Below are 26190 nucleotides of genomic sequence, written 5' to 3'. Positions count from 1 at the left end.
ACACTTGCATTCTTTCAGTCCTGGGCATTTTCTTGTGGGTGTTTCTTTAGGGGCAACACAGTGAGCCCAAACAGTACCGCCCATACCCCCATACATATACCAGTTATGTACTGCCCAGCCATGTATGCAAGCACTTGTGCTTACATGGGCTGGTTATGTTGTATTGGTCGTGTTGGGAAATCAATAATATTTTTTCTTTTTTTTTGCTGCAAAATCTTTTTTTGCTGCAGAGCATCCACGTTTGAAAGAGTATGTTTCATCATCATCATCAGCCTGATTATGCCCACTGCAGGGCATAGGCCTCTCCCATACTTCTCCAACTACCCCGGTCACGTACTAATTGTGGCCATGTTGTCCCTGCAAACTTCTTAATCTCATCTGCCCACCTAACTTTCTGCTGCCTCCTGCTACACTTCCCTTTCCTTGGAATCCAGTCCGTAACCCTTAATGACCATCGGTTATCTTCCCTCCTCATTACATGTCCTGCCCATGCCCATTTCTTTTTCTTGATTTCAACTAAGATGTCATTAACTCGCGTTTGTTTCCTCACCCAATCTGCTCTTTTCTTATCCCTTAACGTTACACTTATCATTCATCTTTCCATAGCTTGTTGCGTCGTCCTCAATTTAAGTAGAAGCCTTTTCGTAAGCCTCCAGGTTTCTGTCCCGTACGTGAGTACTGGTAAGACACAGCTGTCATACACTTTTCTCTTGAGGGATAATGGCAACCTGCTGTTCATGATCTGAAAATGCCTGCCAAACGCAGAAAGAGTATGTTTGGCTGCATACCAATTGATTTCTGGTGCTCTTCTCCCTTGCTTGCCGTCCTACTACTACACGCAGACCTGTGCATGCTGCCGAGAGTGCAAGGCCCGTGCAGCGGCACGTTCACCCAGTGGTTCTTCGATCCCGAGACGGACCGGTGCCATGAGTTCACGTACGGCGGTTGCCAGGGCAATGCCAACCGCTTCAACGACCGTGAAGCATGCGAGAATCAGTGCCGCAAGGGGGTGCCAGTGCCTACAGAGCGACCCATTGAGCGCCCCACACCCCTTGGTGAGTAGCACGAGTTACGGTTGTGAGGTGTCTGAAGAGGCCAGCTCTTTTATCAGTGGCATTCCAAGGGTACAAAGTGAAAACGAAGAAGAAGGGAGATCCTATTAAACCTTTAAGCGTGAATGAAAGAAGTGTGAAAATCTGCAAAAAAAAAAGAGAGATCAGTAGTCTTTTTTATTTGTGCGAATTATTCATATGAGCTTGCAAAGCCCATCTCATTGAGCTTCGTTTGTTTTATAAGGAGCAACATCAATTATAAATTCATTTAACCTTCTTATTTAATCACAATAAAGCGAAGAAGTACCTGAAGCCAACAGACAATGACAACAAGTAAAGCATAGAGAGAATTGCTTGTTTAATTGAAATGGAGAAATTATAACTAAAGGAAAAACTAATGTGGATGAAAAAAACAACTGCGTGCTGGTGGGATATGATCCCATGTTTTTGCATTACCTGTGTGAGGGTCTTACCGGTTGAGCTAGTGTGACGTCGTTTTCCTGTCCACTTTCTTGGGTATTTATGTACGCATACTAGAGTTAACCCTGGGAGGGTTAGTTAGTGCCACCACTCACGGCCATGACTGGTTGTGCTGGCTTACTCATTTGCCATTTTCCTAGCCCGAAAATGATTCCCTCAGATGCGACACCCATGCTGTTATCCCTTCCTGTGCCTGCTCCCTCCTGTAAAATCTCACAAGGGTGGAGGAAGCTTCCCTGAGGAGGATATTGGCTGGGGTAACCTTCACCCCTGCTGTCACTTTTCAAGAGAAAGGGTTTCTTCATGGACGACACCACCTGCCCGAACTATACGAGCCTGGCACAAGACACCTAGGTGTACCACCTGCTGTGGACTTGCCCAGGCACACAACATATCCGAGAGCCCTTGCTCAGATGACCCTTGCTCAGATGGTATGACCTCCACATTGACCCACACGCTGACTTCAACTTGTGGAGCCAAGGTGGCTGTAATTATAGAGCCTTGCTGGACTTCCTACACGATGCAGGGTTGTGTTCACATATGTAGGTATTTTTAAAGCTATGCCTGAAGGCAGCCTGCCTCTAACTAAAAGAAAAAAAGCTATTGTGTTGAGATGTCAAATTAATCAGTCAATCAAAATCAATTTATGTTTACAATGCTTCTCTCCTTCTCTGTTTTGTAGATGTGTGCACACTCCCGAAACAGCCTGGACCATGCTATGGCTTGCTGATGATGTGGTACTTTGACACTGCAACTCGTGAGTGCCGCAGCTTTACGTACGGAGGCTGCGAGGGCAACGACAATCGCTTTGAGTCTCGGGAGCTCTGTGAACAACGCTGTGGCCACCATGGTGCAGGGCCGGGTGAGACATCCTTTGTTGCCTTTTCATGGACTCTTTCAGAAGCGCTGTCTTACCCCCGTATTCAGAATTGCATCTTAACTTGAAGGCCATACTTGACTTCATCTAAATCACAGCTGTCATGAACACACTGAAAGAAATGCAATGAGTGTCTTGGCACGTTCACACCAGGTGTCCTTTTAGATCAAGTCAAGCATTGGCTTCAAGAAGCATTTCTGAATATGGAGGTTAGAGGAGGACTGCTGAAGTGTCACAAGAACACAAGCGTGACAAGTGCTTAAGCGTCACAAGCATTCAAGCGTCACCACGATGTGTCATGGCAACATCGAGAATATTATGGGCAGCTGTTATGGCATTGTTTGTGTGCCCTGTTTTGGAAGTTGAGTGAAAAAAAATGGCAAATTTTGTTGACGAATATCGCTACGATAGTTGATATTATTCAAACATCGTCAAGCGCTCTAACCTCCTGCCGTTGCAACATACAAACAACAACAAATACTGCCATTGCAACATGAGCATAAAAGCAGCAATTGAAAAGTTTAGCAATGAACTTCAGTTAATTAGCAAATGGAGTGTGTAGTGAAGGAACAAATAGTCAGGAAAGCACCCTCACATTGGTTAAACCCTATATTGAAGAAAAAATTGTTTCCTGGTATATATATGATAATGTCTTTATTTTTAATCAATGTTAGCAGAAGCTTGAAATATCTTGCTCGCAGCCTCTAGCACGGTTCTACTTTTGAGCTGGATTACCTAAAAGGCCGGCATTATTAGCAAAGGAAATCTAAATGCAAAATTGTGAAATCAAATTTTTTTCAAATTAACTTAAACTAATCATACTTTACGGCACATATTGCAATTTACGAATTGCAGCAAATGAGTTCATAAGTGATATCTATGTAGAACAAATTCTTAAAATGACGTCAACTTCGAAATATGCTTTTTCAAACTTGTAATGAAATGCATATTGTATGCTTCAATGCATAAAAGGCATTTCAATAAAAAGTAAATGGAACAACAGGGGCATTCATGCCGCAAGTTTGATAGTGCTTACCTAAACTGGTTCAAAATTCGTTCTGAGTGGATGTGCCTTGTGAAACATCTGGCTTCAATTTGTAAGTGCAATATGTGTGCTAATGTAATCAATTAAAAAGCTCATTAGTGAAATCTTGTTAATTAGTTGCATATTTTCTTTCTTCTTACAAGTAATGTCTGCCTCTTTGAGTAATCCAGCTCAGTGAGTAGATATGATTGATATTGCCACATCCCATATCGCCAGGCCATGAAGGCCATGAATGCAACTCTGAAGTAGCGCGGGCATAGAGAAACAGAAAACGAAGGGGATGTCGCCGGGACTCTTATGATAAAGTGCGTTTATTCGTGCTTCATGCCGGCTTTCTTGTCCCTGCTACTAGGTTGTAACAATATGCCATAGGCAATTTTTACAAATTCTGTTAACGTTAGAAGAAGTCCTTTACAGATGTACGCCAGTCTGACAACTGATACATCAAAGACGGAGAAACCTCTAGTTCTATAAGTCCTTCCGGAGTACTAGAGGTCTGCTTGCTGGCTCGTGGCTTCGCTCGAACACAGCTGCAGTGACGGCTCCCATGCAGGCTTCATTGCAGCACCACGACGTCAGCTTTCACTGGTGCAGCTGTACAAACTTCTGGCTGACCTACAATGTGGAGCCATATAAGGCGACAAGAGAAACAAAAATTATGGATTTCTGTTTAAAAAAACTGCATATAGTACCGCATTTACTCACATAATGGTCGCACTGGCGTAATGATCACACCCCTCAATTTTGTTGTCAAATATTCGCTCTTTTTTATTTCCTGTGTAATGATCGCACCCCGAACTTGCCGTAGCGATATGTCGTGTGCCAAGTCTAGCTAATAATGATTGCGCTATCCGTCGAATGCTACGTGAACGACTCTTCAAGACAAACCAAGCGGTCTGCACGCACCAGCCATTCTCAAGCGGATGCCCCACTTCATTCTTTTCATCACTTTCCGCACTTCCATGACAAAAAAAAGAAAGGCTACAACCAAACTCGCCTTTATTATGTGTAGGCTTTATAATGGCTATGAACAACAACAACAAAAAAGGCCTCTTTCGATTCTTCTCGTATGCACTCGTGGGCACGCAACAAATCGTGAGCGGCAACGATAGCAGCCACATTTACACTGATACGTTAGAAGTGTACCCTATTCATACGCCGACGCTTGTAACACGGCTAAGGTATTCATTACATTCATTATCATTATCATTACATTCATTATCATTACATTTTAAAGCAAACTTGTGGCTTCTACAGATGTTGTGTTGCGTTTACATTTCATATCAACCATGCTGTTGCACGCTGGTTTTTGTCCCACAAAACCATTGTGGAACTCCCTTAACAGGTTTGCTATAAAACACCTGGTGTGTGTGCGTGTGTGTAGTTACTTAGCATGCAAAGCAAGTTTAATGACACTTATGCCCCTTGATCTGACTGATCAGTCAAGCCCGTAACTGTCCCTTGGGTCTGTAGCATAGTGCCATTGCCTGAATGTAAGGTTTGACAGTCAAAGCACACATGTCGACACTGGGTGAGAGTTACCATTGAAAGCGGCACTTGACTGCAGTACAAGTTGGTTGTAGTCACAGCTACACTTGGCTCCTTGTGATGTTTGTGTGTGCAATTTTTGTTGAAGAGCTCACAACCTTTTGTCGAACCCTTTGCTCATGTTTGTCTTGGTCTTTGTAGCCGTAGAACCACCCACCCGGTATCCCACTAAGCCTAGGCACGTTGGAAAAGGTAACACCCCCCTGTACTAATATGCACTTGCATGCCTTCTCACTTGCACTGCTTGTTCCTTTACTTAGTAATAACAGATGTATTAAAAGTAATAAATGTAGTACATACTAATACCTGCAATAGTGATTAGTAATATTTAGTGTACTTAATATTTTACCAGAGTGCATGGTAATGATAATAACGCTAACTGGGTGAACATTGTTTCTACGCTGTCTTGTAGTGACAGCCCATTGGTCACTGCAATATTTTGCATTCCTACATGAGCATTGCTTTTGTAAAAATCTGGAGAGATTTCATTCGGTAGCCTGAGGTATGCCTTAGATGAGACTAGCTGTAATTACACTACACAATGCAGTTACACTATAGGGATAGCTTGGTATACATCGCTTTACTCCTTAAAGCCTCGAAAGAAAAAGGGAGAGAGAAACTTTTGGCTAGCCCTACAGTTCCTACCTCCGCAATATAAACATAGTTAGCATATAGGGAATATTGTCATGCACTAGTTAAGATATATGATGGGTAATTCTGCTCTGTTAATGCTACCAGGCAAAGGAGGGTTTGGTTAAGCTGCCATGGAGGATAACCACATTAATTCTAGTCATATCAGCGTTCATGTAATGTTCAGTTCACTTTCGAGTAGACATTCTCCCTTATATGTCTGCCACTTTTCTGGCTTTGTTTCTCTCTTACTGGCTGTGCTAGATGCTTTGGTCAGATGTATTGTTTCTAAACAGACTGGTACTCAGTATAATGGCAATAATGTTTAAAAAGTTGAAGAACACTAAAGCACGTGGTAGTGCAGCGCAGACAGTGCTAAACAAGGCAGCGGCGAAAGCTGCAGAAGCTGTGACTGAACTGTGCAGGCATATGCAAGAGAACGGTCGACCCCGGCGACTGCAGTGAGGTGCATGAACGGTGGTTCTACGATGCACAGACCGGCGTCTGCCTGCAATTCGTGTACACTGGCTGTGGAGGCAATAAGAACCGGTTCAAGTCGGCCGAAATCTGCATGAACTTCTGCTCTGGGGTTACAAGTAGGTGGAGGCGGGCCCATCATATGTTTCTTGCATGTAGATGTGAATGCGCTGCTCTGTTGCATGCTCGTACATGCGCTAATGCGAGCCGACTGCTGTTGCAATAACTGCGATGAGCAGGAAGTCGCACATTCTGCATGGAGCTAATTGAAGAGGTGTGCGAAGTTTCAGAATGTTAGGGATGGTAATCTTAGAGTCTTAAGAGATGCTGCATTCAGGAACGCACCAGCTTTGTGGCACAGTGCGCCTCGTGGTTGCGTCGGTACCACTGATGAAGTCACATCTGCTGTACCTGCCTTGTGCAGTAGTTTGACGGAGAGAGTTTGTGGCATCTGGGACAGATGCCAGTGTTATGTTTTCTTGACAGGAAAAGCTGCCGTAAAGAAAGAAACTGCCTCCAGATAGTATTCAATCTTGGGTTCATCTCATGTGAGCCATGGTGCTGTCTTGGAGTTGTCATTGCGTTCTGCCGCTGTCGTCGTTATCAGCAACACATTGTTCTCATATCATAGTCATAGTAGCCGTGCTGTTGATCTCATTACTGTCATTGTTGTCTTTATTTTGTTGTCATTGTCGTCACCTTTGGCTGTCATTGTCATGCCATCATTTCATCAGTTGTTGTGCGTTGGTGTCACCTTCATTATCATCTCCTTTGCTGTCATGTCATTGTCATCGTATTTAGCTTTGGCTGTTTTCAGTGGCACTCAAGGCTATCTTATGAGCGGCTGTGTAGAAATTTTGTGATTAGCAGACATGGTGAGAGAGGCTTGCGCATGAGCATGCTTCCCATTGGTGCTGCTTTTTACACATTATGAAATGCACTGATAGGATGGACAATAAAAACGCGCTTTGATAGGTAGTACCCTCACCCCTATGAGCCAGTTTTGTTGAGTTACTTGAAAACAATTCATTACCAAAGTATATCATTACACTTGAGACTAGAAAGCTGGTGCTAGCTGAAAATTCATATTTCCTTTAGACGAGTTTATGTTATGGAAGTAGTCAGGCATTTAAATGGAAACAGAAAGTCTTTCCTTTATTTTACCTGCGTGTGTACATATATTAGAGTGCAAGAAAGCCTGTCAGTATGCTACGGAACACTGGAAACCTCTTATGGGAGAACTGGAATAATCAGCTAAGAGTTTTCTTACAATGTAAGCACTAGTGGGAAAATAAACCTTTGTAACCTTTTGAAACCATTATGTCCTGTCCTATAAAAACAGGATAGGACATATATAGGCTGCTGAATATTGTCACGTGGTAGCGACAGTGAATAAAGCAGCCAAACTGGGAAAGACTAAACTAGCATTTTATTGGGCGAATTTGTGCCCTCAAAAAGAGGCTACACTCAAAGAATGGTGACAGCAGCGAACACAGTTGGCGATCTGCGATAATCTGATCAGCGGGTCAAGCGTGTCGGCTTTTATACAGCAGTCTTCGAATGTTCCAGACTAATCGTTGGGACCCGCGTGTCTTCCACAAAGTTCTACACCATTCGCGTCACGCGATGAAATCATATAACACAAGGTTCGGCGACAACAGACAGTGGATAGAAGCGTCGATAACATTCGAGAAACTTCGGATACATGCAGGCGCGTCCCGCGCCTTGCGATAACATTTGTTGGGCGGCGAAACGTGGTCGCCCGATAAAGATAGGCAAGTGCACGTGTCAATATCAATTTAAAACAGCTATATTATTCAAATGTTCTATAACCGTAAGTTACATGGAGATGCATCTATAAAAAAAAGATGATTCTAGATGTTCTTTGTAAGCTTGAATGGCTTGAATAAGGGAATACATGTTATGTAACTGTAAGAGTAGCAGATTTAACTGTGGGTAGAGTTCAAAGCTGTCAACAAAACTGGGCCCACATGTCGTTTTGTAACAGTTGTGAGAGCTCTGTGTGCTTCTCATGGTTGTCATCTTGCACTAATCATGGATTGCACTCGCTCACTAGAGTTTGCAAACCAGCACACAAAGCTCGCATCTCTCGACCACTTTCTGGCTCACGCATTGTTTCTTAAACATCACTGAGCTCTTTGCCCAGCAGAACTGCACCTTCAGGCACTGCTTTGATCTCTGTGCTTGCAGAGGACACCCCCGAATACGAAGTCAGTGAACCCGACTTGGACAACGGTAAACAGATGCCACCGTCTTCTCGGAAGCACGAGGGATCGGACGAGGAGTTGGACCCACGTGTTAAGCCACCGATGGCGGTCACGCCGTTTCCGGCACCGTTTCCGTTGACACCGGCAGCTCCACCACAGACACCAGCACCGGAGTGCCTCCCGTCAAACTGCGAGGACCTGCAGTGTCCCCTTGGGAAGAACCAGACGGTGGACCACCGTGGTTGTGTCCAATGCCGCTGCAGCAACCCTTGCGAGGTAAGCGCGACCCATTGTCGTTGTTATCATTGTCAACGAATGTGGCCTGCAGCTTCTGTGGAGAATAGGCTGAGAATGGGGCTGCAGAGGCGAGCAGAAAGTGAGAGAGCGCGAAAAAGAAAAAGAGGGACCCAGGGTGGCAGTGCTAAAAAAATAGTAATAGAAAAATGAATAAGCTATTTGGTTGCAACTTTATTATGACTGACAATTGTTAAGGGGCTACTAAAGGGAGATCTGAAGTGTAGCTAATTCAGCTAATCACACTTCTGGGCAATATAAGAAAGATAAGCCTTGGCACAAGCAGGAGTTTGGAAAGCTGGTAGAGGTGCAGAAACGAAAGACAAACGCCCGCCAAGAAACGTAAGATCAAGGAGCCCAAAAATGAAAAGTGAAATGTGTGGCAAAAGTCACCAAGATGCGAGTAATTCAGTATCATGCATTTCTAAATTACCTTACAATCGAATGCTTTTATAATGACGCACTTGGGACCTCGTAAATCTTTCGTTATACAGGTCACTTAATTGTGAAGGTCGCGCACAATATCGTACTCAATCGAGCAGGCTCAGCACATTTAATAAAGGAAGACTTTTACTTAGCATAAATTCAAGAGACACTTTGTAAAAAAATACAGTCAGTAATCTTTTTCTGCACATTTCGTGCAAAGAAATTTGTAACGAAGACAATTTTATGGCATTGAGCTTCGCGACATGCTGTGTGGTGAAACCTGGGAGTGTTGGAAGGTGCAGATGCAGGCCATTGAAATCTGCTTATTACCAGTGTTGGTTTCCGTGGATACAGTTTCTACAGCTCGCTGTTGCAGAGGGTGAGCGCGAGGACTTGCTTTTATTTTTTTTTAGTTAATAATTCCCCCCCCCTCTTTTACAGTCCGCAGAATTATCGTCTAGGAGATCTGTTTTAGTTACTACGAGGGAATCGGTCACTGGACGCTGCATTTGGACAGTGCCTGTAGTGTTTTCCTTCTTTTCTTCATGGGGAAAGGGTGAAGGAGGGTTAGCACTAAAGGTACTGCAGAGACCAGACCTTCGTGTGCTGTGTTTGTTTTGGTGTCAACCAACGCTTACCACGCACACTGCAGCTTGACGGCGGCAGTGGAGGGTAGTGGTGGCACCACTATGCGCATTTGTTGCAAAGCAACAAATCAGACCTCCCAATTCTTTCCTTGTACTGGCAAGTTCCTTGTACTGGTCCTTGCTGAAGTGCATTCACAATACAGATGAAAGATGGAAATTCATCAGGACAAACAGAATCGTTTGCATGCGCTCGCACCTTTCTCTCCTGGGGGATTGCCCAAGAATGGGCACATACTGTGATCATTTATGCATTGCTAAAGTTATTTGTTCGGGCACATACCCAGGGGAACACGCCCAGTCACCCAAGTAGTCTACAAGGCCAGAAAGCATCGAGCAGCAAGCATGCTACTCGGTGACATGTTGTCTGCTTGGCAAGACATTGCATGCCTATAGTGGTCCAAGTTTACTCTCCTACAGGTTTTTATTGTGTGACATCGGCCAAAGTCCATCCAGAGTGGGTGCAGTTGCTAAAGAAAGCTGTCACTATCAAACAGCAGAAAAGGCAAACAGGTATGAGCAAAAGTTAAAACTTATGTTAAGTTTGTTGAGTATGTACATAAGGCACATAGAGTATGTAAGGTACATTGGTTCGGAAGAGCAAATTCTTTTTTCACAGGCAAAGCCACTGGAAGTTTGGCTCTGTCACTGAGTTTTCCAACGCTGAATGCTTTTGAGATTTCTGCTGTGGTGGTACTCTAAGGTGGCCATGGCTTCGAAGCATGGTTTGCACCTGTATTCATTTGCAGTGTGTAACTAGACTAGAACTTCTATTGATTAGATCATTCCTGTATGCTTGCCAAAATCACTACCTTGTTTGAATGTCTCAGTAAATTTAGAGCAGTGGGTGATTCTTTGTGAAAGTGTCTGTTATGAATGGATTGACTTTAGAACCAGCTGTACTGAAGGTCCTGTCTTAAATTAAACCCTCAGCTGTGCTATGCGTTGTCAGATTGTGTTGTAAAGAACTTTTCAGAAGATGAACAGGTTTCCAAGTTCCCTTTAAGTCTGCTTTAAAAATAGTCAACATTGAAGCATCATGTGACAATTATCAAAGAGCCAGGCTTTGTGTATGAGTCAAGAATGATGACCGTAACTTTAGGTGTTCGCATTTTCTTTTCAGACCTTTTCGTGCCACGAAGAAGAGCTTTGCAGGATTGAGGCATACCGAAGTGCTGACGGTAGCGCCAACTATCGTCCGGTGTGTCGCCTTGGTGAGCATTTGCCAAGTCTTTCATTCTGGTTTTGCTTTGCATGCCTGGCGCTTTGTATGTGTACTTTGAACTGCCCCATGGCAGTCCTCTGAACCAATGTGTTGCATAGCTTGGTTTTCAATTGTTTCACCTTGAGGAAACAGGAGTCATGGAACATGGCAAAATTAATAGCAAATCACCTGACATAGGCACTCTAGGTGGCAGTGTCACTTGCCACAGAAATGTTGTGCCATAATGCTGTCGTAAAGCATTCCGTAGAGGTAATGTGAAATGCTCCAGTAGCAGTGGTTCTCTGCTTCAAAAGCTGCGCTTCCTGTGAAGTTTGTCCTTGCAAATTTTGAGTCATAAATGTTGTTTTATGTTTTAGGAAGTATATAACAATGAGCTATGTTTTCTTCCACAAGAGTGTAAAGGAGTTAACTCGGCATCAGTACAACCATAATTCAGCAAACCTCAATTTCGTTGCAAAATACAGGACGACACGATGTAGAGTTTGCCAAGTGCACACGCTATTCCTGTGAATGTACCACTGTGTGTTGAGTACGCCCTTCATGACAAGGTGTGTGCATTGCCATATAATAATAAAATTTGCACATTATGTGTTACTATTTTAATAAATTACAGCTGAATGAGACCAGCAAGGCAAGTTGGAAATTCAGTCGTTTAAGCGCTATGACATTGGTTGGTAAAAGTGTTCTGCTGATCCACTTTTATGTACGGTACATTGCTGTTACATTGAACAGTGAACAAGTTAATGCCTGGTGTCCTCTGTTTCTTCACAATTTCTTGCTGCGAATGTGACATGTCATTTTCTGCTCCTAATTTGTTTTTGCTTTTTACATTCAATGCAGCTCAAGTTCTATTAACTCTGAAACAACATTACTGGCAAGTGTAAGAGTCCCCTGGTTACTTGTTTTTATAAAACAATTCTGGCTTCAATGCTCTGGAGGTGGATGCCTTATGATGTCATGATACACTAGCTCGCTCTCCCTGCGATTGCTGCAGCTGCTACACACGAGCGCAGCCATAAGTATCCATGCAGCAATCTTGCTTATACTTTTTATGAGTGATGTTATCACACCTCTTCTTACTGCTACATGAAATAAGCAAATTGGGCTTTCCCACGACATTGTGATAATGCAGATGATGCAATCTTGAGACCAACTCTAGCGTAAAACTAAAATATGCAATATTTATAAACCTTAATACTTGCTAGGCGTCATCATTTTACGTGTGAGAAGCATGCGGTAGGATTTCTACAACTTCAAAAACACAGTATGATATTTTAAACTAATGAATCACATAAAAAGAATTGTAAAACTGCACTTTCTGCACACCAAACGAAAATTCCAAAGACCATCACAAGAGCATTTCAGCAAGAATGCGGAAAGGAGCAGAATTCTGCAAAGGTGTAAAAGAACACTGGCACAAAATTGTTGTGGTATAATTGACGTGTTTCTGCTTTAGTGTGAGGCGACACTTTTGACATGTGTAAGCTCACTGTAACAAGTGTTTTTCTTATTGAACAGTAAACAAGCCTGGCCACTGCCCCGTAGCCGAAGTTGAGGCACAACCTGCAGCCGTGGTCCGAGCCGACTGCCGAGACGTTTGCCGAGTGGACGCCGACTGTCCCGACGTCCGCAAGTGCTGCTACAATGGCTGCGCTCACGTCTGTGTCCAGGCTGTTGTTACTGGTGGGGCTTAGCAATCTTTGTTTCCTTGCTTTAAGAATTTGGAATTTCTTTCATCGCATTGGTTGTGTAGTAGGAGCACACAAATAGTTGAAATTTCGAGTGTAAATTGAATAGTCCCTGCTAGTCGAATCATACTTGATTTGCAAATTCAGTATTCGAAGTTGTCTAACATTTTTTTCTTCTAATATGCAAAGGAGAAAAGCACTTGTCGATATCTCGAAGATACTAGAACAACATTTGTGAGGTCTGTTCTGAATGATTCCGGGTCAGAATAGCTGAAGTTGTTGCATAGGGGCACCAGTTTCTGAGCGATCGCACAGCACAGATAACTTCTGGTGAATAATTTATAGTCACTCAATAAGGATATGGCCTGCATTTAAGCAGCCTGTATGCGAATTTATCCCAGCTTATTAGTACAGTCGGACCTCAATATAAAAAACACGGATATAACGAATTGTTGGATATAACGAAATGAATATAAAAACTTTATAACCAATATTAGTGTGAGCAGATGGGTGCCTATAACGAATATCGGATATAACGAAGGTATTTTTGTGTCAGATACAATGGTTATAACGAGGTTCAACTGTATTTGGTCAGTCCCACCATGTTTGCATCTCTTTGAAACAATACACAGTGATGTAGTGTGTAACTACTGTCCTTCGGCGAAACCCACCGTGGTTGCTCAGTGGCTATGGTGTTGGACTGCTGAGCACGGGGTCGCGGGATCGAATCCTGGCCACGGTGGCTGCATCTCGATGGGGGCGAAATGCAAAAACACCCATGTACTTGGATTTAGGTGCACGTTAAAGAACCCCAGGTGGTCAAAATTTCCGGAGTCCTCCACTACGGCGTGCCTCATAATCAGAAAGTGGTTTTGGCACATAAAACCCCATGATAAAAAAATAATAATCCTTTGGCGAACACAATGCTCTAAGTGCATCTAGCAACATGCTGTTCCCTTGTTTCATTACTGTCATTGTCACGGTACTCCATATAGTAATTGTAACCAGTTGTTTCTCATTTAAAATTTCCTCAGTTGTCCGGATGTGTAATAGTGAAGGATATTACATGCATGTGTGTGTGCATTTAAGGCTGATTCCTTTTTTTTGCCAAACAGACTCCATGCAAACTTCATATTTCATGTGGCTTTGGAAATGAAGAAGTATTTGTGTTTGATTTGATTTAAAGATTTCACTATTTGAACACTCCCATTGTATACTGAACGTTGTGTAATAAGGGAGCCTAGCATAAGTAGACTGTCTGGCTAAGTTGCTGCCTGGTTTTTACGCTGTGATTTTGTACAGAGGAGGCGTAGTGCTGAGCATCATCTTGACAACCTCTTGAAGCGACTGGTATTGGGAGGGGTTCCTTAGCATCCCTTCACGAGCTAGAAGAGGCACTGCAGGGAACAAAATAACCTTTGATAAACTTAAAGGTAACTGTGTAGCATAAGAGCCCACAGTTAAATGCGAACCGTGCACAAGAGAGCACATAAAAAAAAACTGACCTAATGATGACACATGCTCACAAGCAGCCACTGGCCCCGGTGGGGTACGAGAGGGCATGCACACTTCCAGCCGCGGTCTGCAGCAGTCTTCCCGCTGAACAGTTTCGTTGCTTTCTTATGAAGCCTTGATTGCCGCGCCTTCTTTAGTGTCTGTACGTACTGTCACATGAGGGGTCCTTTGCCAACAATGCAACTGCTGCATTACACATGCTTGTAGGCACAACATCGTCATGCAGTGGCATTTATAATGTGATCGTTTCAATCAGCAGCTGACGTTGAGTTGGCTATCCCAACACTCTATAATAAACCCAGAGCACACATCATCCACGGTGATCCAGAATTGATGAAGTAATTGCCGTAGCGAAGGTGCTGTCTGTCACTGGTTTGCTTTGACAATGACAGGCGACAATCTAGGATCACCTAAGGTGACATGTATCTCCAGCTTTTCATTTTAATTCCAGGTAGGGGCAAAAAAAGAAAACATGTTCTTTCAAAAGAGCAACCGTGTTCATGGGGGTGGGGGGGGGGGAAGATAATTTAAAGTCTAAACTTAGCCCTTTAACCCCTGAGTCCAAGATTATATTGGCACAGTTGGTACTAATATTGTCAAGGATGAGTCCTGCCGATCACATGATGAGTTGTACTGATCGTGATGAACAGGCATTCCTGAAACTTGTCAACTTGTATCAGTTAGTGCATTTGAGCTTGGTTTGACCACTGAAGCTTTTTGTTTCACGGTTTACATTTATTTTATCAAAATGTGTCCTAGCAACTATGCAGACTACTTCCATTAATTTAAGATCAGCTATTCCGAACCACCTTTTGATTCAGCTGTCTTGAAAAGTTTTGAAAGGCGGATATGCTGGGCACATTTTTTTCATTTCATATGTTAAATAATTTCAGTCGGTCTTGCATGTTTTATAGAGTGGTATAATGTAGAGCGGAAGCGAAATACATTTAGTAGTAATTATGTTTGTCCCAATAGATAAGCCTCTCTTTCAAAGTATAGGAATTTAAAAGTCATCATAATAAGCAAACACTATCTTTTGCAGAGAGTACCACCTCACACGTGTCCACAACGACGCAGACTCCAATTCTAACTCCTGAGCCAACAAATGAAGGTAAAACACTTACTGGTTTTTAGTACCTCTGCTACTCCCACCAAAAAGAAGCAGCTTTGCCTTTGTAAATAAAAAAAGAAAAGAGAGAAAGACTGCAAAAATGGGTCTAGGATTAGTGAGCATAACATTTCTAACAATAGGGTTCATTGTGGCATGGCCTTAGATCCTGATCTATGGTATTACGACGAAAACAGATTCAAGAGTTGGTTATTCCAATGCAGAATAATCAAACTTTGGTTTTTCGCAGACCTGTCACCGCCTGTGCACCGTCCGGCAGAAATGGCAGCACACGCAAAGCCAGAGGTGACAGCCAACGCCGGCTCTGACGTGACACTGTCGTGCCTCGACCGGCCGTTCCTGATAGTGTCTGTCACGTGGACCTTCCGTGATGAGTCGGTTGAGAGCAATGAGGGGCGCTTCAAGATCTTGGTCGACGGCTCATTGCACATCTCCCAGCTGACGGGCGACGATGCAGGCCCCTACCGTTGCACTGCCGATGACGGGCGCCAGAAGGTGTCACATGTCACCAACCTTGTTGTGTTCGGTGAGTTAAGGAGAAGGTATCCATAATGCATTCTCCCTTTTTTTCCCTCTCCAACAAACTTCAGCGCACTTAACCTTGAGGCAGCAGGGCTTGTCATTAAGCTATGTCGACGCATTCCAGACATTGAAAATCTGTTTGACTGCAAATTGGTGCGGACTCTTGCATGCAGACTCATGCAATGTGGGCCCCATCAGTTTACGCACAGTCTACAACAAATAAAGACATGGTAACTTAAGTGCGCAGCTTTAGGGAACTTTGAGTGCTTTGTGATCATGCCAATGAACTTATCTATGAATGATAGCTTAAGGGAAAACATATGAGGTTTTGTGGGCTGCTCTCATAGTTCTGACAGTACTCAAAAGCATGTACGCTTCATGACAGTGAAGAGTGTACTGAAGCCAGTGTACTTCTCACGCTGTCACGTTTAATTTGGTGCTGTCAGTGTGGCCTTCTTTGTATCCGAGCTATTTGAAGCCTCACTGCTAGTGCCATCATTAGTTCTTGTGGTGCAAGTCTCACGGCACTATCACGACACTTACTTTTCAGAGGGTAAACAACAAGATTTGTCTCCCTAGTTGGAAACTCTGAGAACGCAATGGTTGTCTTGAGTCTCGCAAGGTGAAGTCTGCATAGTTAGGCGTAGCTGAAAGAAAATTTCGAAAAAAAAAAGAAATGCTGAGCAGAAAAGCCAGTTCTGCATGAGGATTAATTTGATTCATCTACTGCATTGCCTCTGTAGTGGTACTACTTAGCGTTTGGATGCTGAGCATGTTTAAGTCATAGTTTTGATTTCAAGCTCTGGTATGCTGCACTCCAACAAAGGAGGGGCACGGGCGAATGCAGAAACACTTGGGATTTTTGTCTCAAATCCACACTCTGTATTGTATGGTAAAAAGGACCTCAGATGGTACATCACTTAATCTAGAGATCCCTCCCCCCCTCTCTTACTGTGGCATGTCTCCCATAGCCAGAGTGTGAATTTAGGACAAAACTTAATTGGTCAGTCAGGCGTCTGTATTTGGGCATGGTCATTTGAAATTCCAGCTGCTACAAGTACTACATCGAAGGAAAGTATAGTACTTGATATGACTTGGTGCACATTATGTTACATTGCCTTCGTTTAAAGTTCACCCGACTGCATGCCCAGGTATTAACACTGAGTGCATGTGAATCTGTGCATTTTGGTTGCGCATGTTTCTGTGTACTATGTGATTATCAGTGTTAAAGCACTACCATCTTTTTTTAGAGCACAGGATGTTGCTATTTGTAGCTTCAAACTTAGTCGACGTTTGTAGTTTAATAACACTGTTTAAAGGGGCTAGAATGTTTGGTGTACAATAACTGTCAGCAAGAGGAGGTCTCAATGTAAGGCTATCACGAGGACCTCCTATCGGTACTGCTTTAGTTTATTACATAACAAGACAGGTGAATAACTTAGCAGCAGGTGTACGAGGGATTAGAAAGGCGTAATAACTGAAAATAAGCAGTATGTAAACAGAACTAGTACAATGACACAGTTTCAAACATTGTAATGTACGTGATATACACAAATCGAGAGAGAACAAAAGAAATAAAGAGCTCAGTATCTCTCTCTCTCTCTCTCTCTCTCTATATATATATATATATATATATATATATATATATATATATAATATTTGGGGTTTTACGTGCCAAAACCACTTTCTGATTATGAGGCACGCCGTAGTGGAGGACTCCGGAAATTTTGACCACCTGGGGTTCTTTAACGTGCGCCTAAATCTAAGCACACAGGTGTTTTCGCATTTCGCCCCCATCGAAATGCGGCCGCTGTGGCCGGGATTCGATCCCACGACCTCGTGCTCAGCAGCCCAACACCATAGCCACTGAGCAACCACGGCGGGTATATATATATATATATATATATATATATATATATATAATATATATATATATATATATATGTGAATACGGTACAAGAGAGCAGCAGGCAGCGTGTCTGAACCAGAGCAGCTTAGGCAATCTTGAGCTCGCGCCTCCCAGATGACTGGCAATGTGTCTGCAGGGCCGGGCATTCATTCCTCTTCACTACAACCACCCCCAATAGGAAAAGGAGCCATTCTGGCGACTCATGGTGAACACGGAATCATGGGGTCGTAATACGGCTTCAGGCATTGTACGTGGACGGTTTCATGACCACGACAGTGTTGGTTCGTAGGTGGCGTGACAGGCTCGACAATATAGTTCACAGGTGATGTCTGCGCGACAAAACAATAGGGTCCTTAATACTTGTACACAAGCTTGGATGAGAGTCCAGCAGGAATGGCGGGAACACAAAGCCACACAAGGGAGTCCGAAAGAAAGTGACAATGCGGGTGATCATCGTCACGTCGAGACTTTTGTTGCCATTGGTCGAAGGCTGTAAAGGAATGGGCGAGGTGACGGCATTCCTCTGCACGGTGGGCAGCTTCAGAGATGGGTGTACATTCGGATGAGTCGGGTCTGTACGGAAGAATGGTGTCGAGGGTAGTCGAAGGTTCGCGGCCATACAAGAGGAAGAATGGGGAGAAGTTTGTGGTCGCCTGTGGTGCAGTGTTGTAGGCGAACGGGATGAATGGCAAAATGAGGTCCCAATCAGTGTGATCAGAGGTGACGTATTTGGAGCGCATGTCGCCAAGGGTGCGGTTAAATCTTTCTATCAGACCGTTAGTTTGAGGATGGTAGGTGGTGGTGGTGCGATGAATAATGCAATATTCAGCAAGGAGTGCGTTTACGACTTCGGAGAGGAAGACACGTCCTCTATCACTCAAAAGTTTGCGAGGTGCACCGTGACGTAGAATAAAGTTTTTCAGGAGGAAGGATGCAATATCACGAGCGGTGGCAGCAGGCAGAGCGGCTGTTTCTGTATATCGCGTCAAATGGTCGATGGCGACGTCTATGGAGCAGTTTCCGGAAGCCGAGCTCGGAAGGGGTCCATAGAGGTCAGTGCCAATGCGATCGAAGCGCCTGGCAGGACATGGGATTGGCTAGAGTGGACCAGAGACGTTGTGAGCAGGAACCTTGCAGCATTGGCACTGACGGCACGATCGAATGTACTTGCAGACAAAGGTGTACATGCCACGCCAATAATACCTGGAGTGAAGCCGGGTGTACGTCTTAAATACACCCGCATGTGCACACTGTGGGTCAATATGAAAGGCAGAACATACTTTACCACGAAGATGTCGAGGTATGATCAGCAACCACTTGTGCATGTCAGAGACGTAATTCCGGTAATAGAGAAGTCCATCCCGAATTTCGAAGTGAGATGCTTGGTGGCACAAAGCTCAAGAAGGTGAAGGAACAGTCGACGGGTTTGAAAGGAAGCGGATAAGAGTACTAAACCAGGAATCTTTGCGTTGCTCCGAAGCCATGTCGCAGCCTGCAGGGAACGAAAGTACTTAGTCAACGGCAGAGAGGCATGCATCGCTTTCAGTTGACACGGGCGAACGGGAAAGCACGTTGGCATTGATGTGGCGGCCACCAGAGCTGTAGACAACGCACACATTGAAATCTTGCAACCGCAAAGCCCAGCGAGCTAATCGACCTGAGAGGCCCTTCAACGTGGACAGCCAACAAAGTGCATAGTGGTCTGTAATCACGTTGAAGGGGTGGCCATAGATGTAGGGTCGAAATTTACCAAGGGCCCAGATTATGGCCAAACATTCCTTCTCCATAACGGAATAATTCTTCTCGGCTTTGGTGAGGGTACGGCTTATGCATGAAACGACGTACTCGTATCCAGATTTGCGCTGCGCGAGCACAGCGCCGAGTCCAACACCGCTGGCGTCGGTGTGCACTTCGTTCGGAGCTGTCGGGTCGAAGTGACGAAATATAGGCGGCGAGGTCAGTAGACAGTGCAACTCTTGGAAGGCATTGTCACAAGCAGAGGACGAGGTGTAGTCATTCAAGTCGCTCCGTAGAAGCTGATTCAAGGGAGGTGTGATGGATGCAAAATTCCGAATGAAGCGGCAAAAGTAAGAACACAGGCCAAGGAAGCTGTGAAGTTCTCTTATGGAGGAAGGCTTGGGAAAATCAGCAACTGCGTGAAGCTTGGCGGCGTCAGGAAGAATACTGTGTATACATGGCCAAGGATGGTGAACTGACATGCGCCAAAGTGGCATTTGTTTAGGTTGAGCTGAAGGCCGATGGCAGTTAGTCACTGTAACACATCCTCCATCCTACAGAGATGGGTGGGATAATCGGGTGAAAAAATAACCACATCATCTAAGTAGCACAGGCACGTTTTCCACTTGAGACCACGGAAGAAGTTGACCACCATACGCTCAAATGTTGCGGGGCAATTGCGAAGCCCGAAAGGCATGACACAAAATTCATATAGGCCATCTGGTGTTACAAAGGCCGTTTTAGGTTGGTCTTCGGGTGCCATGGCGACTTGCCAATAGGGGCAGTGTAGGTCGATAAAAGAGAAAAACTCCGCGCCTTGGAGACAGTCAAGGGCGTCGACAATTTTCTCGGAAGAGAGTAAACATCTTTGCGGGTTATTTTGGTATTTAAGACGACAGTAATCGACACAGAATCGAATTGATTCATCCTTCTTCTTAACAAGAACAACGGGAGATGCCCAGGGGCTATCCGGAGGCTGAATGACGCCGTGCTTGAGCATGTCAGCTACTTGGTCGTCGATAACTCGGCATTCTGTCGTGGATACACGATATGGTCTTTGTCGCAGTGGTGCACTGGTACCCGTGTCGATGCGATGACAAACAGTAGACGTGCGGCCCAAGGGAACATGCTGACAGTCGAAAGACGAACGGAACTTGTCGAGAAGGCGTAGAAGCTGGGCGCGTTGAGAAGCAGTCAATGTGCCGGCGATTGAGCTATGTAAAACATCGGGCGAAGTCGGCTCCTACGTGGGGTTACAGGTCACTCCGGCGACCTCATGAGTGACGATGGAACCAGTTGGCATGTCAATGACGGCAGCAGGGTTGACACACTGGGCACGGCCAACGCACTCCCCACGAAGCAAAGTGAGAGGACAGGACAATCTGTTGGCGACGAGCAGTCTGCTGACGCTGGCATGAACATCCAAAACGGTGAAAGGCAGCGGGGAACATCTGCGACGAGCGAAAATTACAGATGGCGTAAAAAGTACGCTGGCATTAGCAACAATGTTGCATGACACTGCAGCAAAGGCCGATGAGTGTGGTGGAATTGTAACGTCTTCGGCAAGAAATACATTATCTTCAGGTTCACGAGCATCAAGGAGTGGGGCATGACACAGTGTTTGAAATTCCACTTCAGCACGAGAACAGTCGATGACGGCCTTATTAACGGAAAGGAAGTCCCAGCCCAAAATAATATAGTGGGAACAAGAACACAGCATCACAAAAATTCGGCGTTGTAGAGGAGACTGTTGGTCACAATGCGAGCAGTACACGCAGCTGCAGGCGTGATGCAGCCTGCGCTGGCAGTTTGAAGTGACACGTTGGACAGTGGCGTTATAACTTTTCTGAGCAAACGGCAAAGTTTGGCACGAATAACTGAAACTGCGGCACCAGTGTCAACGAGGGCGAGTGCGACGCCATCCACAAGTACGTCAATAACATTAGTTGGAGAAGGGAGAGGCCTTGCGTGGTCTGTTCGTGGGTGACACAGTTCTTGCCTCTGGAACTGCGACGATTAGTTTTCCCATTCTGACGAAGAAGGACGACGACGCATCGGCGAAATCGAGCGGCGCCGAGGCGATGGCGAACACCAGTGGTCCGAATAGTAAGACATGTGGCTAGGGTTCTGAGACGCGGAGGACAACAGGTATGGGGAAACGTATGTTGCGGCGTAAAAGCTACGGCGGTAGGACGTTGCGCGGCGACGATAAAATTGTGCAACATGACCAAGTAGACCACAGGCAAAACATATTGTCCGGTTGTCAGGAATGCGCCATTGTCCACTGCTGTGTGGGTACCGCAGCTGAACGAAGTGGGGAGCTGGATGCAGTGGCACGACTGATGGGGATGGCACAAAGGTGGTGGTCGCGCGAGAGCCTAGGCATAGCTGAGAGGTGCAGTCACTTCGGAAAAAGCAACGGGAGTTGGCACCGGCGGAGTCTCGCGGGCAGAAGGGAGAGCTGCGCTCACTTGCTCGTGGATGACCTGGCGAAGGTTGGCCGGCAAAGGCGAAGGTGGTGGCGTGGCTGAGGACAGCAGCGAAAGCTGATAAGCGACCTCAGCATGGACGAACTATTTTATTTGGCAAAGCAGGGAGTCCATCTCAGGAGTCACGGTCATGCTTGCGAGGGTTTCGTCAGACGCAGGGGGGCGCCACGTGAGAAGGCACTGTCTGCAGAGCTCGTCGAAACTCTGCCAAAGCTCAATGACCTGAGAGACAGTGCCTAGGTTTTTGAAGAGGAGCGTATGAAAGGCATCGTCGGAAATGCCCTTCATGATGTGACGTACCTTGTCCGCCTCCGCCATCGTCGGGTTGACACGCCGGCAGAGGTCGACGATGTCCTCTATGTAGCTGGTGAACGTTTCACCAGTTTGCTGGGATCGGCTTCGTAGGCGTTGTTCAGCGCGAAGTTTGCGCACTGTTGCGTACTCCAGGATAGCGTATCGTACTGTTGCCAAGTTGTAGCGACGCCTGCCTATCGAAGCTCGACCGACGTTACTATTGGGTAGCGTGGCGTTGTTGGTGGGCTGCAAGCATCCGGTAGACCATGGTGACTGGGCAAGGACGAGACGATTTCTAGTGCGAAACTTGGCCGGTTTATTCAAAGGTTGGTGGAAGATGAAGAGAAGAGAATGAAGTGATCTAAAGTACATTTTGGAGCCCCTTAATCAGGCTCTCTACAATCGTGGGAGGGATCTTGCTTCCGTCGACGTTACGTGACCGGCACAGAGTCGGACTGGCAGAAAGAGGGCCCCGCCTCCGGTCATACCACGCCTCTGGTTGTACCGAGCCTCCTGGAATTGTAGACGCTTGTCCGTCTCTTTTACGCGTTGCTGGTTCGTGGAAGTTCTCCTGTAGAGTTTGACCGTTCGAGGAAAGTGTCCCTCTAAAGTCGCATACACACACACTTTTGTGTGTGTGTGTGTAGAGGCCTCTACACAGGCCTCTACAGGCCTGTAGGCCTTTACAGAGGCCTCTACAGGCCTTACAGGCCTCTACACAATTGTAGAGGCCTGTAAACACTGCGGGGCTTCTGCCAGACCGGCAGACACTTGAATATGGTCATGGCAAAGTAGGAAGTCACGCTTCATTTCAACGAGGCATGGTGGGTGAAGGTTGGGTGAAATTCCTTTCTGCACGTGGTGCCAGATGCCAACCGTAGCAGGAGAAGTCACATCTCATTTTGACGAGGCATGGTGAGAGAAGGTCGGGTGAAATTCCTTTCCGCACATGGTGCCAGACGCCAACCGTAACAGCACACCAGGGCGGCTGAAAATTTATCTGATGCCGGTTTTGAAGCTAGCCCACGTGCGGAGATCGGCTTCATGGTTTTTGAACCACAGCTTGGCGACACCCCATGAATAGAAGATAGCGTTGCAGAGCTTGAGGGGATCGTCCCATTTGTTGGTGTTGCTGGCGTGTTCATACGATTCCAGCCAATCTTAACGTCTTTCTCATCAGTGCCGCTGAAGATGTAAGGATCCCGCTGATGCTGGGCACCGGCACATACGATGGCTGAAGTAACCGGTGGTGATGTCGGGCTGGGGTCGTCAGGCGTGGCGGATGGCGGAGTTCGGGTGCATAATTTCAGGTTGGGGGAAAACTGCAGCACCTCCACCAGAATCTAAGAATACGGTACAAGAGAGCAGCAGGCAGCAGAGCAGCTCAGGCAATCTCGAGCTCACGCCTCCCGGACGACGACTGGCGATGTGCCTGCAGCGCCAGGCATTCGTCTTCACTGCAATATATATATATACAGTGAGAGCTCGTTAATTCGAACTTCAATAATTCGAAATTATGGATAATTCGAACTGTACGATTTGGTCCGGCCAAGCTCCACAGAAGTCTATGTATAAAGAAGTCCGTTAATTCGAACACGAGAAGGTTCCCTCACGGATAATTCGAACTACGCTCGCCTGGCACACGGCCAGAGAAACGCGCCTACTGCCTACACACAAGGCTGTATTGCCTCCGAAACGGAGAGAACAGCGAGAGAAGGCAAAATCGGAAAAAAATCTAACCGATGCGGGGTCAGCCAGAAGGCAGCGGCGGCTGTCGCCTCTCCGTTCTCCGTAACCTCCGAGACTTCTTGCCCGCTGCGAATCTCTGAGGCTTCGCAAATCTTGTACAGCTGCTAATGCTGTGCGGAGATTGCACGGCAAGTGCCAAAACACAGCGAATCAAGTACGTCGCAGCTGTGCTTGCAATCAAGAACCAACGAATCAGGGCCTTCACCACCTTCACATGTTCAGCGTCTTTGTCTCGGCAGTCTTCATCGGTTGTGCACCTCTGTTTTCAGCTTAGGAGGCATCGGCCGTCGCTATTCATTGTGATGAGGTTAAGCCTCGGCTAACGTTCGTTTCATTGGACATCGGTGGTGTGGCACAGTCGGACCCAGAGCTTCGACTCGAAGATGGCGTGTGCCCGCGGCACACGCCATCACTTTTTGACTCGCCAAATTTCTGACATGCCCTACTGCTTCCAAATCGCAGTGTACTGTTGCTCTCCTTCACTTTCGTTAGTTCGAACTTTCGTTAATTCGAACTGAAGCGGCTTCCCCTTGCGGTTCGAATTAACGAGCTTTTACTGTATATATATATGGGCTAAGACGGGCTTGATATTTTTTTTACTCACAGCCTTACAAAGTTGTCAATGTAGAGAAAGCTTGACTTCGTGTGGTTGCAACTAACTTTCCTAAAGTAATAGCGAAAGTTTAGACATGAAGCGGCGCTTATCTTATCACTGAGAGAGAGAGAGAGAGCAAATGATAAATGAAAGCTAGGCAGGTTAACCAGGACTGAGCCCGGTTGGTCAGTTAACTTCAGTTATAGGTCAGTAATCAAACCTCTACATAATGAAATATTAGATAAAACGAAATATTGGATATAACAATGTTTGAAATGTTTCTTGTCAATATTGGCATGAAGTTAATATTGGATATAAGAAAGGTATTTTTGCATTGAAAGCAACTTCGTTATAATAACGAGGTTCAACTGCATAGTGCATTGACTCTTTTCTTTGTACTGTCTCGTGCATGTTGGAATGCTGCAAAGCATCTTGAAAGAATGAGTTGCCTGCTTTGATATGGTGTGCTTTGTTGTAACTAAAACAGCACACAACTGTTAAACACTAGACTAACTGTGCATGCACCTTCTTCTCTCTCCTTTTCCTTCTTGCAACCCATTTCCTGTCCCCCTCAACGCATGGTTCCCACCGCCACAAATTCGGCGTCACTAACCCCCACCAGTGCCGGCCACAATCAAGCCCTCGAGCGCGACGGTGACCGTGACCGTGTCAAGCACGGCACGGCTGTTATGCTTGGCCGTTGGCCACCCGACTCCCATCGTACAGTGGTACCGGCACGGCAAGCAGCTGCCACAGCGGAGCGCGCGCTACGCCATCCTAGCAGACTTCACGCTCGCCATCCAAAACGTCACACTTGAAGACGAGGACATTTACATGTGCCGCGCGTACAACTACCACGGCCAGCCAGCCGTCTGGAAGGTGTCCCTCTCCGTGCTGCCATTGAGTCGGGAGCCGGCAGTGCCGGGACGCCGCCGGCGCCGTGGTCATGGCTCACGGGGTTCATCATTCCGGCGTACAGGAAGGAAAATATATCTGACCGGCAACGGTGCGTAGCTACGCACAGTGGCGCGAGAAGATGGGAGCGTTCACTCTGTATTCAGCGTGGCTGGTGGCCTGTCTTATTGCGTTGGTCATGCTTTAAGTTAGTTGTATGTGTGGACTTCAGGCAACTGTGTAGCTAGTGCCTCACTTCAGACTTTCTCTTTGTCCTTGGGCCATTGTCACGGCAAGAATGGTTTATGTGCATTCGAGCACAGATTAAGCACATTATATCTTCCAGAGTAGCATGGTCTACCTTTGCAGAGTTTACAGTGTGCTCTTGAATCACTGCAGATTGAAGATATTACAGGCAACTATAGCTCCTTCAATAGCTTGTTACAGTAACGTAAAGAGTGAGGCTCTTACAGAACTGCATTTCAGGAAGCCATCTGGAATCTTGGAGCTCAAGGAATATTACAATTTGAGTAAGAAAGGCTAAGGCTTAAGAAGTAATTTATTGCAATCATAAATTTAAGTGACACAGTTCAAGCCTCTGGCAGGAGTTGCATCACAGGAGAATTCTAGTTGGCCTGACATCAGCTTTATGTATCACAATGTCTGTACATATGTATGCACATGCTTTTCATAACATAAGAACATAGCCATACAGGATCTGTTTTCCTTTTCATTTTTTTGCC

The 26190-nt window shown here is 45.6% G+C and overlaps 1 protein-coding gene across 1 annotated transcript in view; it reads left to right on the top strand.

Moving 5' to 3' along the window:
* LOC135915258 (papilin-like) overlaps positions 1 to 26190 on the top strand; it is a 348089-nt gene that overhangs the window by 78245 nt on the left and 243654 nt on the right. The window contains exons 31-33 of the mRNA XM_070521938.1: positions 843 to 1055; positions 2215 to 2394; positions 5144 to 5194. Of these exons, the coding sequence (XP_070378039.1) occupies positions 843 to 1055; positions 2215 to 2394; positions 5144 to 5194 (444 nt within the window). The remainder of the gene's footprint in view (positions 1 to 842; positions 1056 to 2214; positions 2395 to 5143; positions 5195 to 26190) is intronic.

This window comes from Dermacentor albipictus, chromosome 7 (assembly GCF_038994185.2).
Source record: "Dermacentor albipictus isolate Rhodes 1998 colony chromosome 7, USDA_Dalb.pri_finalv2, whole genome shotgun sequence".
Lineage (NCBI taxonomy): Eukaryota > Metazoa > Arthropoda > Arachnida > Ixodida > Ixodidae > Dermacentor > Dermacentor albipictus.
The sequence above is the reverse complement of the archived record's forward strand: the minus strand, read 5'-3'. Positions and strand labels throughout refer to the sequence as shown.